Source organism: Lachnellula hyalina (genome assembly GCF_007821495.1).
Source record: "Lachnellula hyalina strain CBS 185.66 chromosome Unknown contig00109, whole genome shotgun sequence".
NCBI classification, from domain to species: Eukaryota; Fungi; Ascomycota; class Leotiomycetes; order Helotiales; family Lachnaceae; genus Lachnellula; species Lachnellula hyalina.
Window position 1 is genome coordinate 64,490 of NW_022157223.1, and position 18,803 is coordinate 83,292.

The 18,803-nt window shown below is 48.9% G+C and overlaps 6 protein-coding genes across 6 annotated transcripts; 2 read left to right on the forward strand and 4 right to left on the reverse strand.

Annotated features, from left to right (window-relative positions):
* Positions 1 to 315: 315 nt before the first annotated feature.
* Positions 316 to 2,895, reverse strand: LHYA1_G006450 (uncharacterized protein; the record flags this gene model as incomplete). The annotated part of the gene is made up of 2 exons (XM_031151388.1): positions 316 to 2,664; positions 2,764 to 2,895. 2 exons carry the CDS (start codon positions 2,893 to 2,895, stop codon positions 316 to 318), a joined length of 2,481 nt encoding a protein of 826 aa, XP_031003833.1.
* Positions 2,896 to 6,654: 3,759 nt separating this feature from the next.
* Positions 6,655 to 7,563, forward strand: Y212 (putative 21.2 kDa protein; the record flags this gene model as incomplete). Its single annotated transcript, XM_031151389.1, has 4 exons — positions 6,655 to 6,827; positions 6,920 to 6,996; positions 7,131 to 7,329; positions 7,440 to 7,563. The coding sequence occupies 4 exons, from the start codon at positions 6,655 to 6,657 to the stop codon at positions 7,561 to 7,563; spliced, it is 573 nt and encodes a 190-aa protein (XP_031003832.1).
* Positions 7,564 to 7,806: 243 nt separating this feature from the next.
* Positions 7,807 to 9,153, reverse strand: JMJ30_1 (Lysine-specific demethylase; the record flags this gene model as incomplete). Its single annotated transcript, XM_031151390.1, has 2 exons — positions 7,807 to 8,820; positions 9,037 to 9,153. The coding sequence occupies 2 exons, from the start codon at positions 9,151 to 9,153 to the stop codon at positions 7,807 to 7,809; spliced, it is 1,131 nt and encodes a 376-aa protein (XP_031003812.1).
* A 427-nt stretch (positions 9,154 to 9,580) lies between these two features.
* On the forward strand, positions 9,581 to 11,755 carry LHYA1_G006453 (Baeyer-Villiger monooxygenase; the record flags this gene model as incomplete). The annotated part of the gene is made up of 4 exons (XM_031151391.1): positions 9,581 to 9,813; positions 9,854 to 10,380; positions 10,554 to 11,409; positions 11,500 to 11,755. The coding sequence occupies 4 exons, from the start codon at positions 9,581 to 9,583 to the stop codon at positions 11,753 to 11,755; spliced, it is 1,872 nt and encodes a 623-aa protein (XP_031003811.1).
* Positions 11,756 to 12,108: 353 nt separating this feature from the next.
* On the reverse strand, positions 12,109 to 14,786 carry LHYA1_G006454 (uncharacterized protein; the record flags this gene model as incomplete). The annotated part of the gene is given in 6 exon segments (XM_031151392.1): positions 12,109 to 12,474; positions 12,488 to 13,659; positions 13,717 to 13,851; positions 13,905 to 14,027; positions 14,070 to 14,201; positions 14,378 to 14,786. 6 exon segments carry the CDS (start codon positions 14,784 to 14,786, stop codon positions 12,109 to 12,111), a joined length of 2,337 nt encoding a protein of 778 aa, XP_031003808.1.
* A 1,612-nt stretch (positions 14,787 to 16,398) lies between these two features.
* On the reverse strand, positions 16,399 to 17,613 carry LHYA1_G006455 (uncharacterized protein; the record flags this gene model as incomplete). Its single annotated transcript, XM_031151393.1, has 2 exons — positions 16,399 to 16,558; positions 16,640 to 17,613. The coding sequence occupies 2 exons, from the start codon at positions 17,611 to 17,613 to the stop codon at positions 16,399 to 16,401; spliced, it is 1,134 nt and encodes a 377-aa protein (XP_031003807.1).
* Positions 17,614 to 18,803: the final 1,190 nt, after the last annotated feature.

Sequence of the window (18,803 nt, forward strand, 5' to 3'; positions counted from 1 at the left end):
GTGGTGGGTGATGTTTTGATGCACACAGGGGTGGCAGAGTCGAAACGCGGCGGGGAAAATTATTAAGGGCGGCGTCAAGCACTAGTCACTGGCACGTGATGATGACCCCTTTATCACACGAAAATACTTGATATCTTGGACTGCCTTTACATTTTACTTGACAATCCATCAAAGGTCTGACTTTGAGCGGCTCAATCTCAGTAACTATATACACGAATCAAAATCGTAACGAATGCTAGACTCTACACGCAATGGCGGCAGTCCATACCCATGTTCCTACCCTATAGACCTTTTGTTGAATTGAAACCCCCTTTATCACCAGGCAAGAACGGTCTCCATTTCTTCGCGGGATCCGCCCCTTGTAAGCAATCCCTTCTGTACTCTGACGTTGACGTGACGTTCCGGGATATAAAACTTATACGCTCTCAGTTGCACCCTGTTCTCTTCTGGAACAACCCAGCCTTTTCCCGCATTTGTGGGTGCTTTCCCCTTTCCTTTATCCTTACGCGGGATCTGCTGCCTCAGATTGGACGGTTTTCCACGATGAACCAGAACATCGCCACCGCTACTAGATGCAAACTCGTCCATCCGAGATCCTTGGTGGACACTTTCAGTGACCGTTGTTCCCGCTTCGGAAAACCCTGAAGACCCCGTATTCGCTCCAAAGAATGGTGTGTCTGGATTGCTGTATTGGTAGCCTATTGAATGTGCCTTCCACAAACCAGGCATGCTCGAGTTCCTAAGGGGAAGTTGAGGGGTCACAAGACCAGCTTCCTCGGAATTTAAGATCCAAAGGCCCATCCTTGCGCATATCACACTATCCCACATTCCTTCTTGTCTTGGATTTGACCAGAGCAAGTCTACAGCTTCTCGCCTTGTGACTGGATCTCGGCATTTCGTTGCGACGAGGTGAAGCGCGGGAATGACACCAATTTCGAAACTAAAACGCGGATTCCGAGGCAGTTGAGTCTGTTCTTGCGACGAGAGCAATAGCGCACAGGTACGCACTATGTATTGAAAGTCCGAAAGTGCTGCATCGAAAACCATCTCAGAATCTCGAAGCACGCGCCTCAATAGTATGGAAACGCATTTCTGGGCCAACGATATGACAAGAGCAGCAGAATTGCTCACTATGCCGTCAAGCTGGATAGCACCGTCAAGAATAGGTTGAAAGGTAGTCTCGAAAGCCGAGAGCTGTTTCTGCCAAGATGTATGCTGGCGTGCTATTGAAGAAGGGGAGTCGCGAGAAGCAGGAGAGTAGGCCCGATCGAACAGAGTACGGCGACAAAATTGCAGAGCGCGGTCCATGAGAGTATCCCAGCATCGATGGGCAGAGTGGAAGTCTTGGAAAAAGACAGGGACTGGGATATGGTGGACTTTGTCGACGTCCCAAATCAGGGGTGGAATTCCGGGGTTGTTACCAAAGAAAAGGCAATATCCATCGACCCTCACGAACGTCTGAACGAGAATGTCTTCAATCTTTACGTTACTTTGCAGGAGTAGTGGCGTAGGTGTGGTTCTTGTACTAGTTGGTCGTTTCCTGCTTGATGATGGTATTGGAGATGGAGGTGCCTGGAGCCCGCTTGGTGGAGATGAAGCCACAGAGGATGACCCGCTCGACAAGGTCTGTTGAATGGAAAGACTTGTCAAGTCAGGTTGATCTAGAGGCTGCAAAGTAACATTTGACGCGTAGCTGGATGGCACGTCCAGATGGTGATCCTGGGCATGCATAGACAATGCCCGTTGTATCTGCGGTCTAAAGTCGATACTTGTCTCCATTGCGTCAGCACTCAGATGACTCGCCTCGAAAGGAGGCATTTCTCTTGGCTCGGAGGAAGCACGCTCCGGTGAAGGGCCCTCGATTTCTATAACTGGTCCGGAGCTCGTCGTCGAATCAAGATATTCCTCTACATGCGAAACGATAATCCTGTCCTGTGTGTCAATTCCAAATCCAACCTGAAGGTCCAAAATCTTTGACAAAGCCTCGGACATAGGTCTGCTATTTTGGCTTGTAGATCGTCGGAGCTGGGCTGCAGCCCGAGACCCTGACTTGCCGGTGTAGTAGCTTTGGAGCATTTTGAGGCCTCCATAGACTTGCTGCTGGGCGGATGAAAAGCTTCCCTGAAATTGCTCGAAGCAGATAAACAGCAGACAGGTAATGAGCGCATTTCGAAGCTGAGGAGAGTTTGACGAGGAGATGTATTGATTCAAAGCCTGGATTGCCTTGAGGTGTTGAAGAACTGCCTGTTCATGATGCTTCTTATCAATATCCTGGATGATGTTGACTTTGAGATGAGATCTAGGCGCGTTATCCAGGCTCTTCCTCAGAGCTCCAAGAGCTATTATGGCATGGCGAATGGATGTCACATTGTGGCTCTCTTGCAGAATGAGTTGGGTCCAGAAGTTGCTGCTGATCGTCCCCTCAAAGAAGCCGGGGAGTTCATGCGCCATGTGTTCAGCAAAGACTTGGAAGTATCGGCTTTCCTCTTCTGTCTCGTGGGTAGACACGCTGGGAGTGTATTGGCCCACGGATGGAATTCGGGGTCGGAGTTGAAGTAGACCGCGGGACTGTTGAGGTTCAGTGGCATATCCATCACAGCCTATGCCAAATTTTTGGCATCGGACACAATGCGGTTTTGTCTCGTCGCATTTTACTCTTCTAGCCTGAACAATCAGTCAGTAAAATTCTAGGAGTATATGCGTAGCTCATAGATTCAATGTTTTGGGGAGTCAAACTTTGCAAGTGATGCATCCAGATCTAACCTTGGGCTTGCTTGCCCTTGCCTTCTTTGATGCTCTTCCATCGTCTTCAGTGGATGGGCGTCGATATAATTCCGTGGGTGTTTCCTGGGATAACGAGGGGTCGTATTGATCTGAAAACTCGGCATTGTCCATCTTTGGCGTTGCGTTGAAATGAACGGTGGTAAGTCAGACTCTATCAAAGACGTAGTAAAGACTCAATACGCAGGAAACTTGCTTGGAGGAAAGTATAGCACTGCATCAAAAGAACAAAAGTAAATTCGATGCGAGTAGAGTTCCCAGAATGAACACACAAGTGAAATAATACTTGAGGATATCATGATTGTCAACTGCCAAGTCGAGATACATATATACCCAAATATTCAAGTGAGCGCAAGTCAGGATATGTTCAAAATCCATCTCACAGGGATCATCGAACTCTGGCGGCTATGAGTGCCGCGCTCGTGAGGCACGTTCGTTAGGGGAGGTGTATGTAGAGGTGGTATATCTGACTTAGTTCGACACCCTTGTAGCCATTTAGACGCACAGAGCATTCTGCGACTTACACACCGTGCCATCTGGCTCAGTTTCAGAGGAAACGTGAGAGAAAAGCAGCCTTGCGACTTTTGCAGAATCCCGGACGTCAGGCTGTGCAAACCAAGCACGGACGCATCCCAGAGGTAAGCAAAGATGCCGTTTGTGGAAGAGATGTGGCTGGGTAAGCTAGCTACCCCTGCTAGCTGTCTACATTCGCGTAGCTGCCGCTGGTGCATATCAGCCCTATCCTATCCATTCTCAACTGAATTGTGGCGTAACGAATGGGTCCTTCGTGCCATCTTTTTCGTCCCTACCAAGTAAATGTCCTTAATTGTTTTGCTTAACTCCTGTAGTGTTTTACTTTATGGCCTTCCCTATGAAAGGATTGCCAATATCAAATCCTTGAGTTTGCTGGATATGAAAAGCAGCACTTACTCCCACTAACATATCATAAGTTAGTGCCGCTTTTCTGTCTACCTTGCGCGCAAGGCTTCTTCTTTTGATAGAGACGGCCGTAAAACACCATAGGAGCTACTCAATTCCGATACTATCTACTAAATTGACTAGTAACACTCTATAATCATATATTCTGAGCTTAAATTTAGGTCCCAACTATAAAAGTCATACTTGGTAGTTATATTCCTTGCATTTTTTAGGATCTATACAAGGGTAGAGAGCCAATTATACATGTTTGCCGAATTCTATCTTCCTACGCCAAGTGTGTAGGTAGTAGGGATTTGTCAGATTAGGGCTGAAAGCGAGAACAGCGGCAGGCATTATCAGATGGCCCCCAACTTGGAGCGGCATGGTTACAGATCTAGACAAGCAAGTGAGATGAGATGAACCAATGAATGAATGCACTTGCAGATTCAGGTTTGGGCGCAGAAGTATGGAATATGTGGTTTCCCGAATTATAATGCTTTGCCATCATAACAATCAACTAGTTCTCGGGGCTGTCGACTTCCAAGTCCCAAAAGGTTTTGGTAGGGGCAGACAGGGGCAGCCGATTGAGGGCAGATGATTGGATGTTAGAACGACGACATAGAAGATCCACTTCCCCTTTCCCAAGCGAAGCGCTAGCCTTGAAAGTATGCATACTCCGTGTTCTCATCTTGTCTTTGGGATGTACAATCAACTAGCTCGACTTACTCGCAGAGCACAGCATACATAGACAATGCATGTTCTGTCACTTTGAACAACCAGTCATATCTTTTTGCCAGGTTTCCTATAGTATTTCCTCTCAAGCTCTGCGGCTGTGGAAGATAAGCACATACTTTATCCCTGCACAGGCGATGGAAGATTTCCGGCGAGACCGTGCGTGCCCTACCCTTCCCTGCTTGTGCATCATGCAGCGTGCATCCTGGGTCCGTAGGGCTCAGGAATGCAAAGGTTTCGACGGAGTAGATTGGTAGGAATCCGACAAACACGTATCCTGCACAAATAATAAGCTCCACCAGCTCCTAGAAAACTTACCATTAGATTGCAGACAGATAATCCATTCGTCGCATTATTCCTGTAGATGAACTAACTCTCTGAGCTCAATCAATGGCAAGCAAATGAAGATTTGTAGTGCGGCACAATCAGTACTACCTATGAAGCGGCAGTTTTGAGGTTCTTCCTACGGAGCATAGGGCGGAGCTAGACAAGGGTCGTAAGGCTGAGCGCGCTTCTCCTCGCTCGATGCAGCGAGTCGTTCCTACGGCTCGATGATATGAGATGCTTAATGTCAGTCTCAGTCCACAATTGGCCATATGTACGACTATAGAGGAATCATTTTAAATGTTGAACGGTAAATTTAACCAAGAGGATTAAGGCTAAGTATATCTTGAACTTTTCTAGTACTCTGGAATTTACCTCTATTGGCTCTAAGTTTGTGACAGATAGGTACACTTTTAAATGGGCTTTGCGTGCGTTTCAAACCCAGTTATCACCTCCCTAGCTTGAAGGTTTTTTTTGCACGGTAGCAAAAGTTGTTCTGTGGCAAAATTGACATTCGAACTAGGGGGGGTGTACGATGTCTTAGAGCTTTTACAAAGAGAAATAGTTTGTCACCTTATTCTCCTGACGATCAGCCTTTAAACAATCCATAAAGATTCAGAGGACAATAGCATCTGCGAATTTTCGGAAGAAGAATCTGAAGAAAACTCCTTCTAGGCAACAGAATATCTATCAATGTACTTGTTTTAGAACGGAGGTACCGGTAAATGAATTAGGGTTACATTTCAGAATTTCCCAGTCCCATGGGATGGTAAAAGTAACTAACTATAGTAAGGCTCTAAGACCCATCCTAGCGGATCCGATTTCTAATACTTGTAAAAGCACGCCTTTATCTGCAACATTGAGTTTCAAAGCCAGAGAGTTTAGACAATAGATCTGATTGGAATAAAGCCGCGCGCTTACTATAGAAGGATATGACTTGCAGAAGTGGAGTCCCTAGAGTAGATCATTATGTGGGGAAAGGCAGATTTTGAACGGAACATGGGTAAAGATGCTTCAATTGGGGAGTGAGGGGAGGGGAACAGGCTTCCACTTAATTCTCCTTGGAAGAGAGATGCTGGTCGAGGTGAAAACACCATAGTGGACCGTGCGGTATAAATAACCCTGCTATGCAAAGAAAGCAAAGACCAGGCCTCAGCCACGTGCTAAACCCAGACGGAACACTAATTTCTCTCTAGCCACACTTGATCAATCCCAATGCAATAATGCGGCGAAAGCGTGTATGAGGGGCCAATGACAAAGATGACATCGTCTAAAGATGAAGCTCCCTCCTTTCATCTAATTTTGTGAAAGGGCACAGCCACCATAGCCACAGCTTTAACGACAGTTTTAACAGTTGACCAATTGTAAACTTGTCTCGCAAAATAAACGTTCACACCCAGAGCAAAAGTAAGAAAGAAAGCCACACATGGCAAGCCACAAGTGGCTGTCAGCCTCGTGAGCACTAGCCACATCCACATTTTTTCCAGTCCAAGATGGTTCAATGATCCCATCCCGAATCCTACAGGCAAGGCATACAGAAAATTTGGAGCTTCATACCTAATCATGATGAACTTGTTGCCTTGCGCTTGGTGGATTTACGATTAGCGTCAAGTAAGTGAGGAGAGATGAAACACGAGTGAAATAATTATGTTGATTTCAAACAAGTTGGGTGAAGATTCGCAATCGCTGACAAAAAGCACCTGCGGGCACAAGGCAAGGCCGGAAGCTAGGTAATAGCTGGCTGTAGTTCAGCCTTGCCCTTGCACAAGACCCCGCGCTTCGTTCGTCACCTCCTCCTCCTCACAAGTCTCTTTCTCTTCTCATCTTAATTTTCTTTCAGTAAATGATAACCTCTCTAACCATCTCATCTCTAACCTGACATCACTCAAAATCCCGACCATGGGCTCTCATTACATATATCCGTCACCCCTAGCAGGCTACGAAGACGCCCCACCACTACCGGACGAGAAGGCTGCAGATGGCAAGTCATATGTCAACCCCTCGACAGGCGTCCTGAGTGAGAGTTATAAGAAGTTCACGGAGCCGTTGGATAATGGTGTGAGGGGTGCTTTGTAAGCTTCTCTATATTTCTCCCAGATGAATGATAAAGTTGAAAGCTGTTTTGAAGAGAGGATGGGAAGAAAGAAGCTGACTTGAGATGAAGTGATGTACACATATATTACTTCCAGAAAAATGAAATGCAGAAGAAGTTCGCGGCTGAACTTTGGGAGAGGATTCGACGTGATTGTATTTGTTGTTTCGATTCTCCCTTGTCCCCTTTTCACTTCTACTATCACTTCTATCCCTACTATCACTTCCCTCATCCCCCTTCATTCCCCATCCCCCACACCCCACTAACCAGTCTCCCCCCACAGTCCCCGAACTCCGCATCTACCGCCTCTGGGACACGCCCATCGGCCCGCACCCAACGGCCATGTTCGAAGTAAATCTATTCACGCCCGCGCAATTCGGGGCGTTCATACCCTGGCTCGTGATCAACCGGGGTCCGCTCAGTGCATTGGTGCATCCGAATACTGTTAACGCCGAGACGGGCGAGCATGATGAAGGGGAGAGGTATGTTTCTAAAAAGTTCTTTCTGTTTTTCATATATAAGATCCGAAGCTCTGTGATAATGATGACATTTGGGGGAGGAGTTTATATCTGTGCTGATGAGGGAATTGTAGGGATCATACGCAGAGGGCGGTGTGGATGGGAGAGAGAATGCCGTTGGATTTGAGTTTGTTCAAGGATGTGCAGGCGATGAAGGCTCTTCGGGAGAGTAAGTTGAAGCAAAAGAACGGAGAATAAGAGGTTGGTGGTAGCGGATGAAAGGGCTGTTGGTGATGGATTGAGAAGAAATGCTTTGAGCTATGAAACCATAAAAGCATACTGTGCTTTCTTGTTGCAACTCCGACGAAGCTTCGCTTGGCCTCATTCTAAGCCCATGACTCTAGGAAGTGACTGTAGCTAGTATGTTCCAGGACTTCCGAAGCAGCCAAAGCTACGCCCATCTTATTTCCAAGAACACTGCACGATTTCGATATACTTTGTTCAACGAAACCACCAGTTTACCGATGCTGTCACGGCTGGCCCTACACTCTTAATACTATGCCACCAGCCCTTCGGAATAAACAACGCTTCACCAGGCCCAACATCAACCTCAAAACCCTCCATCCTCGCATTCGCACTCCACACATCCTCATCCAACACATCCCTCTCCGGCCCCTCCATCATCTCCTCCCCCCTGAACACCCCCTCTGCCCTCCTTCCAATCTTCCCCTGCACGCTCCTAAAAATCCCCACCCCAATCCCCGGCGTAAAAAGCCTGACCCGCTTCCAGCCCGCCAACTGAACAAACAGATTCGGGTTCGGGTCTTTATGCAACGGTGTATATGTAGGGGGGATGCCCATCCATACATTCGCATCATACACATCCCCTCTCCCCGCCTCCCGCACAATTCGCGGCACCGGCAAATCATCCCGCATCTGCGCTGGCAGATCGGCGATTTGCGCTTGTGCGATGTAGAGGCGGTCGCGAGGACAAAGCGAGGTTTTGTAGGCGTGGAGGAAGAGCGATAGTGGCGCGTTGAAGCGGTGGAAAGTCGCGTCTGGCGAGTGTGCTAGCAGCGAGGCTATGACCTGGCTTACTTCATCCTGGGCGTTGCCAATTTTCGGTGGCTGTGGGGGATAGTTGGGATTGGGGTTTTGGGGGAGGATGAATTCGTAGGGTAGAATTGTGTCTGCGAATTGGGAGAGGTATTCTTGCGATGGGACGACTAGGTTTGCACCTGGTGGGCTAGGGATACCGGGTTGGATGAGTGAGGAGGCTTGAGAGAACCATTTTTGCTGTGCTGGGAGGAGAGACTGGGCTGTTTTTTTTCGCGGTGAGTCTCTGTCCTGTATTATGCGAATCGGCTTTTCTGGAACGAAAGCCCGTTGGCGGAATTGCTCGAGGGGGACGTTGTCGGTATCGCAGTAAAGGGTATCGATCTGCGGGGCATTGGAGATAATGGAGGCGGCATGGTGGTGTATGGATCTTAATGCCTTGGTAAAATGCGTGGTCGTCTTGAGCATGACTCCCAGAGTATTCGGGGGAGGGAGACTAAGTTATAACAGAGAAGACATGGATTACAGTCGAGCTTCTGAAGCTTCGCTTGGTGGCGGCGGGTGTGGCGACACGCTCCCTGGTGCTGTTGGTGCCCCGTTGGCTGCTTACTGTACGGTACCCTACTTTAGAGCAAAGACTTATTAAACGTCGATCGGGGAAGGTTTATGAGTTACTCGTTCAACAATCCCAATCCGAGTATAGCGCGTGTATGTATCAGCTGAACTACGGAAGCGTTTGGCCGGGCCTGGGTATGACAGCGGATTCTGCGGCAGTAGAACTAGAATGCCCATGTCGATTAATGTGCATGCAACTGTACTGTACATACGAAGTAATGGTTGCCTCAAAGGAACCTTTCTCAGAAGGTTTCAAGGGCAGTTCATTGTTTACGAATATGAGTAGGTATCTGTCATTTCTTTGGATCAAGTCCAGTCAATCCTCTGAAGGACGTTGACATTGCAGCTGTGCTAGCTATTAGCCTTCCTCGTCTCCTCATACCATACGGTGTACTGTACCTCGAGTACCTACGCCTCGGTACAAGGATATTGTCCGGGGTCCCCCCGCTTGACATGGGCTATTTACGGAGTACCTAGGTAGCACTAGGCTAGGATGAGGTATCCCTTCTCCTCTCCCCAGGAATATGTATAGCTGCCTATTCTTCTTTCTAAATTCCACTCCATTCCTCCCCTCAACTTTTCTCATAGTCGGCGGCTCGTTAAGATGGTCGGACAGAGAATACGGAAAGATAATGGCTACGATGCCAGCAGTTACACATACTACCCAGTCGCCATTGTTGGTGCAGGGGAATCAGGCATTGCTATGGGCTGTCGATTGAAGGAAGAGCTCGGATTCGACCAATTCAGAATCTTCGACAGGCAGTCTGGAATTGGAGGAACCTGGTGGATCAACAGATATCCAGGTGTTGCTTGCGATGTGTACTCCACCACCTACTTGTACATCCTCAGATTGTCTACTAATTAATCCTCCATATAGCCCCGCGATCTTCTATTCGTTTTCATTCTCACCAAATCCCGACTGGACGACTTTTCACCCCAGCGGTCCTGAGATTGTCAAATATCTCCAAGGTGTTTGTGAGAAGTATGAGATCATCGACAAGATCCAGCTCAATTCAGACATCAGGGAATGCAAATGGCTGGAATCGGAGCAGGTCTGGGAGGTGACACTACAGACCTTGACCGCTGGAGTAGGAGACCTCAGCGAATACGACCGAGCTCAAAAGATTGCAAGTGATGGCCCACTATCCGTCTATGTCATAGAGGAGAAAATTCGAGCCAAGGTACTCATCAGTTGCGTCGGCGGTCTAGTAGAGCCTAAGATATGGCCAGAGAATGTTCCGGGACAAGATACGTTCAAGGGAGAAATCTTCCATTCGGCAAGGTGGAGATATGACATAGATCTCAAGGACAAAGATGTCGTTGTTATCGGAACTGGTTGCAGTGCAGCTCAATTCGTTCCTCGTCTCACTAAAGATTACGGCGCTAAATCAGTAACACAACTAAGTAAGATACTCGAGATTGCTTTCATTCATATTTCAAACTTATGGGGGCGCTCTGAGACAATTTCTCATTGGTCGAGCTCGAGGCTCCAGACATTTCCAAAATGTCCTACAACCATGAATAGTGCTGAACTGCTCTAACCACCTTGAAGAAGTAACGCTAACATTTATCTGCAGTGCGCTCACCTCCATGGGTAGTCCCACGAGCCCTCCCGCCAGGAGGCCTAGAATGGTGGGAGAAATGGGCACCCTGGCTCAACAACAACCTCCCCGGCTTCAGCAAAACCCTACGCTTCATCATGGCCACCGGCGCAGAATACGACTGGCGTCTCTTTGGCTCCGAAGACTACCACGCCAAAGAACGCGCAAAACTGGAAGCTAAACTCCTCAAGCACATGAAAGCATCCGTCCCCGAGAAGTATCACGAGATCCTCACGCCTGACTACGGTGTGGGCTGCAAGAGACGTATCTTCGACGCTACATGGTTTCCCGGGCTCAAAGACCCGAGAATCGAACTCACCACCCTCCCTCTAACATCCGTCTCCTCGAACTCCGTGACCATCGGCCCAGCCAAACAGCAAGACTCGGCACCAGAAGAAGCCGAATCCACAACGCTCCCAGCCGATATCATCATCCTCGCCAACGGCTTCCAAACCACGCAATGGCTGCACCCGCTCTCGATAGTCGGACGCGGTGGCAAGAACATCCACGACGTGTGGCAGGAGCGAGGGGGCCCGCAGATGTACATGGGCGTAGCCATGGACGGGTTCCCGAACTTCTTCACCATCTTCGGGCCGAACACCGCGACGGGCCACTCCTCCGTGATCCTCGCTTCGGAAAACATGGTGAACCTGACTCTCAAGTTCGTTAAACCGCTGTTAGAGGGCGCGGTGGAGCGTGTGGAGGTTAAGAAGGAGGCGGAGGTGGAGTGGGCGCGGGATATTCAGGGGGCGTTGAAGAAGAGGGTTTGGAATACCGGGGGGTGTCGGAGTTGGTACCAGACGGAGAGCGGGTGGAATTCGACTGTTTATCCGTATGTGCTCCCCTCCCCTCCCCTCTCCCACCACCCTTCATTCTCAAACATCTTGTCGCACGTGGTGACATGTATACTTACTATATATAGATACTCGCAACTCAACTTCACACTCCGCTGTATGTTCCCCACCTGGAAAGACTGGGACATCACATACACGCGCCGCGGCCTAGCCATCAAACGCGTAAAAACACTGACGAAATCCCTCGCGGTCATTGCTGCTCTACTTTGGGTCTACAGGCTCCAAAGGAATGGGCAGAGTGTGAGGTTGGTGCTGAGGGGTATGGTGAGGGGCGTTTCGCAGGGGGTTGGGAGGTTTTTGCTGGGGCTTGAGGGGAGGGTTTAGGAAGGCGTATGCAGTAGATGGGGAGATGAGATATGGTATAGAGTAGATGGATGTTCTATTTTTACATAACCAGGGTTGGTATATATTAACTGTAGTGTAGTAATGTATGTCCTTTTAATTGTTGCTTGAAATATGCTGTCTGTTTTTCATCATCTAGGATTTCACAATTTGAGCTTTGTTACTTTCAAATAAAGGGATAACATATCATCATCACTAGTCCGAAATCAAGATGATCAAAAACGCTTCTTAAATTTTTCCTATCCCATTCTATCCATCCCATTCCGTGTATGTATTAATCAATTAATCATCTAGTATTGCATCCATCCATCACCACTGCTTAACCCAACAACCATTCAACCCATGAGTTCCTTCAAACTCTCCACCGTCGCCTCCTGCAAATTCAACCCCGCCCGCACCCGTTCATTCTTCGGCTTAGTCTTATCCCCCCACATCGGCTGCGCCTCCCTATAACTCATAACCAACTGTCCGCCGCCCTTAAGCAAGTCCTCGAAGAGCGTCTTGCGCATCACCGCCATCTGGCCGCCCATGTTTTTCAGGAGCTCGTTTACCATTACGAGTGCGTTTTCGCGGTCGAGACGCGCCATTTCTGCGGCTTGGGCGTGTGGTTGCGGTTTTGGGGGGGTGGGGGAGTCGAGGGGGAAAGTGGTGGGGGGAAGATGCTGAGGCTGATGCGGAGGCGGAGGGAGAAGTGGAGCTAGCTGCGGGGGAGACAGGTGTGGATGCGGAGGTAGGTGCAGAAGGGGAGGGAGATTTATAATCGACGATGTTCTTACCCGTGAGGAGTTCGACGAGGGGTTGAAAGACGGAGACGTCCTGCATCATATCGCTGATACACTGCGCGCCGTCGGGGAAATGCGCCATGAGCGCGAATACGAACCAGCCTTCCGAGCGCACGACGGGCCACTTGGTCTGCGACACCATGAAGGCGAGAGGCCGACCAACGTCCGGGTGCATGGTGAAGAAATTGCGGCGCACGCGCGTCATGATGTCGGGGTTCGTGAAGGAGTGCGTATTGAAGGTGCGGCAGACTGCTGTGATGAGCCGCGAGATCTCCATCTTGACCGGCTCGATGTCCGTGCGGTCGAAGAGCGCGATGAGGAGCGAGAGGTTGGAGCGCTGGTACGCGGGCGAGTCTTCGTCTTTGGAGAGGCGTCGACATACGCGCCGTACGTTTTCAAAGGTCCGGTCGATGAGGAGGCGCGCGAGGGAGATGGAGGAGTGTTGTACGGGTTGCAGGGTGTCCATTAGCCAGAGGCGGGGGAAGCCGGCCCAGATTTCGTCGGTGCCGATGAGCTCTTTGTTTTCGGCGGGCTGGGCGAGGTTTTTGAGGAAGCCGATGGCGGAGTGTAGGAGTTGTGAGTCATTGGTTTCGGTGATGATGGAGGTGAGGGGGCGGTGCACTTGCGAGGTGTGCACGAATTCTATGCATGCTTCTTTGGAGCGGGCTAGATTTCCAAGCATAATGCATGCGCAGACTTGGAGTTGGAGTTGCGGGCTTGAGAGCCAGCGGCGTAGCGAACTGGTGACCGGCGAGATAACCGGGTATGCTTCTACGAATTCTGGTAAGACCGAGACGTCTGCAAATACTTGATTGAGACTGCTGCGCATTTCTGATAGGGCTCTTGCTTCGTCTTGATCCGGTGACGAGGTACCGATTGAGGGAGCAGAATCGAATCGGGTATACGAATCGACTAGGACCGATAGACTTGTATCTATGCCTCCTTGCGCTACCAAAGCCTTTTGGAATTTCTCGTGCTTCATATATGCCACCGCTGTTTTGACAAGAGCCACGTAGTCATCCATATCACATGGTGATTCTCTATCAACTGCAATCTGAAAGAGGACCATCACCAAGTGTTCAGGAGCGTTTGCTGGTTCAGCAGCTGGTCATCTATTAGTTGAGTTTCACGGGGGAGGGGGGTGGGATTTCCATCACTTACGTTGCGTGACTATAAGATTAAGTATTCTGCAGATGTATACGAGAAATGCTCTGCATTCGTTCAAGGCGGGACCTGAGATGAGCTCGATGAGTTCTTTGGAGAGAAATGAATTCGAAGCCTGGAGTTGAGCAGGGTCTAGGGAAGTCAGCACGCTATTCTTCGCGTCTGCTTGAAGATAGATAGCTTACCAAAGTCCATGCAAATGTTGTACAAAACTGGTATCGCAAAAGGCAGCAAAGAGGTATCTTTTAATTGAAGAATTATTGAAGGTAAATAGTTTGATGCAACAACGCGGCCACGATTCTCATCTACTGAATTTAGTCTCGGCAGTTGGGGGTGATATGAGGACTTACCTTTGTCCGCACAGGAGTTTCCAATGAGGCGTAGAATATGGATTTTCAAGGCATGTCTGAGGGTATGTGCCCTTAATATTTCAAGAAAGAAATTTAAGATGCCGGAATCTCCCAATGGTATTCTCCATTTTGCTGGGAATATTAGAGAGATGCTTGGACGGTGTTGAAGTTTAGAGGAAGTGCCATATCACAACAACCGTAGTACAAGATATCAATTTCTTTGGTGTAAAAGTGAAAGCGATAGTGAAAGCGAAGCAAAGATAGGTGATAAACGTGGAAGAAACATTTTCAAGGGTTGTTGAACTTACTTTCTCGACTCCTATCCGCCAACTTCTCCGCAGCCAAATCAATCTTCTCGGAACCAGACCACCACAACTGAGCCAGCGGCGAAAGACCCATCTTCAACTTCTCCATCCTCCTCTGCTGATCTTCAAGATCTACCTCTTCCTCAACATCTTCCTCATCCTCCGCCATCACCTGATCCTCATTCTCATCCTCCGGCTCCGAGTCAAAAATATCCTGAATCTGCTTCAACATAGCGAGCATAGCATCTTCGGATAGATTCAGATTCAAATTGGACGGCCTCGAGATGGACATGGGATTTATTGGCGTCGTTCTCGAAGGGATATTTGAGGTCAAGAAATCAAGAGGATCCCGCGCCCCACTATTTGCAGCCTCTGAGCCGCCCATGAAATAATCTTGCATCCCGTCCGCCATGGTATGATGCCGCTGACTCGATTTTTCTAAGGGGGAAAGCAGAAATGAGACGAGGCTCTATCTACTCTCTAATACCAGTACAGATATGTATCGCTTCGCGAGACGGGCCGTGTTTGGAAGTAGTGGGTTGGCGGGCGGTAAAGGCGCTCGCTCTTGTAGCCTAGAAAGGATGCTGCGCCACGATCGAAGAGTAAAATTGCAACACGAGTTGCTCAAGACAAAGGGTTTCTTTTTCAATCAAGCGAGCTGTGAAATAAAAGTCCCGCAACTTTGGGGGTTTAGTCAGCCTTCAAACTGATGTTGATTGAATTGAATGAATAGAAGCGGGAGTTATTGCCGTTATATGTAGATGCAGGTAGGTAGGTAGGTAGGTACGGTAGGCTATTTTGAAATTGATTTCAATCAGGTCGGTTGAGAAGCTTACCTTCCTTGTCTTATATCTGCCGCAGTGCTTGCACGGTCGGCGTGAAAGTAGAGACAGAAATGACGAGAAGGCTTCGTCATTGAATCTTCCTTCTCAGCCTCGCAGAATATTGACTCCTAAGCGCGTCGGTAGGATTTGATGGAAAACAATATGCAGAGGCTCAGAAGGGCAGGATGTTGAAACCGTGAATGGGGGTGGGGTGGGATTCGGAGAATGCGGAGTTATGATTGGTCGCCTCGCATTCTGCTGAGTAAGCCTTTAAGCTCTATCAACGTCCTCTACTTGTACATGCACCAAGCGAGTTTTAGTCCCTTATTCCGACAGTTATTTCGTACACGTAGAGAACGTCCAAGGGAAGGCTGCCGCCAAGGGAATACGAGACACGGTATAATCGGTATTAAGTGACGATAGCTGCACCATAACTTTGTCAACCAGTTAGTTGCCGTTGCTCCGTTCGAAGAGGCTGGATAAAGTCGAGTCGTGCGACAGCGTGGTGGCGCAGTCTTTACGTCCGTATTGTAATGCAACTTGCCAACTTGAGAGCCGTTGTTATCAACACGGGAGAGCCAGGGGGGACAGGAGAGGAGAGGAAAGGGCACTGGCAAACGCGGTAAGATACTGAATGTATTGGTTCATCAACACAACAAATCTCATGAAGCATGCTCCTATTCAAGGGCAATTTTTGGAAATTAAACCTGGAATCTGCTGGGCTAAGGATCTGACTGCATGTCCAGGGCTACAGATTCTTGATGCCTAAAGCTACCCGGTACCTTAGTTGGGCTATTCACAAGTGCAGAGGCACATCTGTCATTCCTCGGAAACTCTTTTCATTCGTATGCACCAGCGCTTCCATCCAAATATGATTCATGGCATGGTATCCGGCAAAGTCCAACCACATAGCACCCTAACTGCCGCTAAAAAACCAAATGGTGGGATATCGCCAGACCAACGCCGTGAACGATTCTTGCTATAGTACAATTGTTGGTTGAAGGAGAAGAGAAATTGCTTTACCCCCGGAAAGTCTTCAGTGAGACTTTCAGCAATGAGAAAAAAAGACGCCCAAGCAAATCCAAAGTCATACATTCGTTACGAGGGCCGTCATACAGGATGAGAGAGTCGCATTCGGTGCTGCAACAGCACTAGTTGAAGTAGAGAATAACATTTTCCGGTTGCGGATGAAGCTGTTGCTTATGCTCGAGTAGAATCCAAGCCGATTCCCAAGCCAATACCTCCATTTGCATTAGATCGAACCTTCTTTGTAGAATACTCCCTGCTGTACTCTTCTGTGTGTTTTCTCTTTTCAATAACGGGCTTAGTAAGTCCACCAAAGATCTTGGATTGTTGCAGACTACAAAACAGATTAGTCACAGCTCTTCTAGGATATTTAGAGAATGCTTGGAATGGCCTGGAAGCCAAAGGAAGTTCCTACCTCTTATCTCCAGCAGGTGTTGGCGTTGTAGTTCTAGATGCCGCAACCTCAAAGGATTCGCGTGGATCGAGTCGAAGCATCTCAGTTGCACTCTGGCTAGCCTGACTCTCAGGAATATCTTGGCTCTCTCCACGGTATTCAGCAGCAGCTCGAGCAATCTCTTCAGTATCAGAAGCAGAGATGGTGCTATCACGAGACTTGTGGCGTCGCTCTCGAGACTGTTGAACTATTCCATGAAAAAGAGTATTCGCAACACGAGTCTCGGCTTGAGGCGAGAACTGGACAGATGGGAGAAGAGTAGAGTTAGCTGTGCCGGGTCTACCAGATCGGGGCGTATTGGGTAGAGATGAGAGTGACTGAACTCCACGGCTGTGTCTGTTTGGGGTTCGTGGATCCGGGCGTCTGCTAATGATTGGGGTTGAGGGTGCACTATTGTTTTCTTGGCTCAAAACCCGATCGGCAAGAAGCAAAGCAGCAAATGGCTCCTGGCTATGATCACGGGCTTGGCGAATGGATCTGTTGGTCATTGGCGTGTGCTTAGGAGTTGACCGGTATTGCTGTGGAGTCACAGGAGAGTTCTGGAGGCTGATTATATGGAGTGGACCGCCAGGGCTACGCATTTCGTTGATATGTTTGCGGTTTTGACGGATGCGATCTCGCAGCTGTTTGGCCTCCATGTGCATGTCAGAGAGATCATCATCCTTGGAGATAATCAATCTCTTGGCTCTGCGCAGCTGTTCAGAGACGTTACTTAGAAGCTCTTCGAGCTTCTGGCACCGCTTCTTGTACATATCAAGCTCTGGGGGCGCCTGTGCATCTCGAACGCGCATTTGGAGGAGGTCAACCTCACGAAGAGTCATGTCATGCTCCACTTCTAAATGCTTTACAGCTTCCTCGCTTTCAATGGTGAGTAGATTATACTGCAACTTGCAATGAGCTTCAGACATGCGAGCCTCTCGAGCGGAAATATCCATGGTTGAACAAAATGATAAGGCTTCGTGAAGCATTTCACGAAGTTCCTCAGGGCAGCGCTGGCAATTTGGTCGGGAGGCGGCCTTTTGAAGGAACCAGCAGGCTCTCTCTTAACACCGTTGACTATGGTAGGTGGAGGAGATGACAGAATCGACGGGTTTGGTGTGGGAGATTGGCGGTTTGAGGTGAGCGTATGACGGGAGTTTGGGTTCTGGGAGGATGGTGGCGGGGTCATGGAGGATGTGAGAAGTGTCGAGCCAGGAACAACCATCATTGAGGTAGCCGGGGATGCAGATCGATGTGTATCATGTCTAGGAGGCAGATCCATCTCTTGATTCTGCGGGGTAGAGGGACCCTCGAGCGGAGTGGCCGTCTCCTCGAAGGAGCTGGGGGATGACATAGTGACTGTCTTTTTTGCAGCAGGTCTACGGACAGGTCAGCTGGGTTGTGTAGCCAAGTCGCGTAGTTCGTACCAGGTAATAACAGATGTATTCGGATTTAGTGAAGGATTTGGAAAGATCAGATGGTTGGTGAAGCTTGTTGCGCAGGTACTGTACTTGTGCCTGTGTCTCGTTTCGCGCAAGAGATTCCTGGGAAACAAAACGGGCGGCGCGTCTAGGTATACAGCAAGATGGCAAACGACGCAATCGGTATCGTCTTGTATCGTCCTGAGTGAAGCAAGAGCGAGTGGGAGGGCAATCTTGTGAATGCGCCAGGAGGTATTCTTGAATCTTGGGGGGGCGGATGTTGCGATGCGATGCGATAGCAAAAGCTGGGGTCGTTTCAAAATAGCCGGGGCTGGAAAAAGGTCGGACCGGTCTCCAGGGCGATTAAAATGGACGAGGCTGGGAGACACGTGAAGTGATCAATATGATGTATGCTGCAATCAATAAGTGAAGCATTGGGAGAATTGAATATATTAACTATATCAAGCCGCAAAGAGCTTAAATACGTTCACATAAAGCTGTAAGGTACATAATATATATAATATATATATTGTTAGCTGAGGGCTCTTCAATGTCTTTTTGTTTACCAGTCCAGCCACAACCAGCCACAATCAGCCTCATGGAGACAGGGGATATCATTGGTCCGTGCCGAGGTTAATTTGGTGTCAAAGCTTCACCCGCTCAGCACTTTCCTGGCCCTGGCAACGAAGGTTAACGACGCTCACACCAGTCCTTTCCTGGGGTGC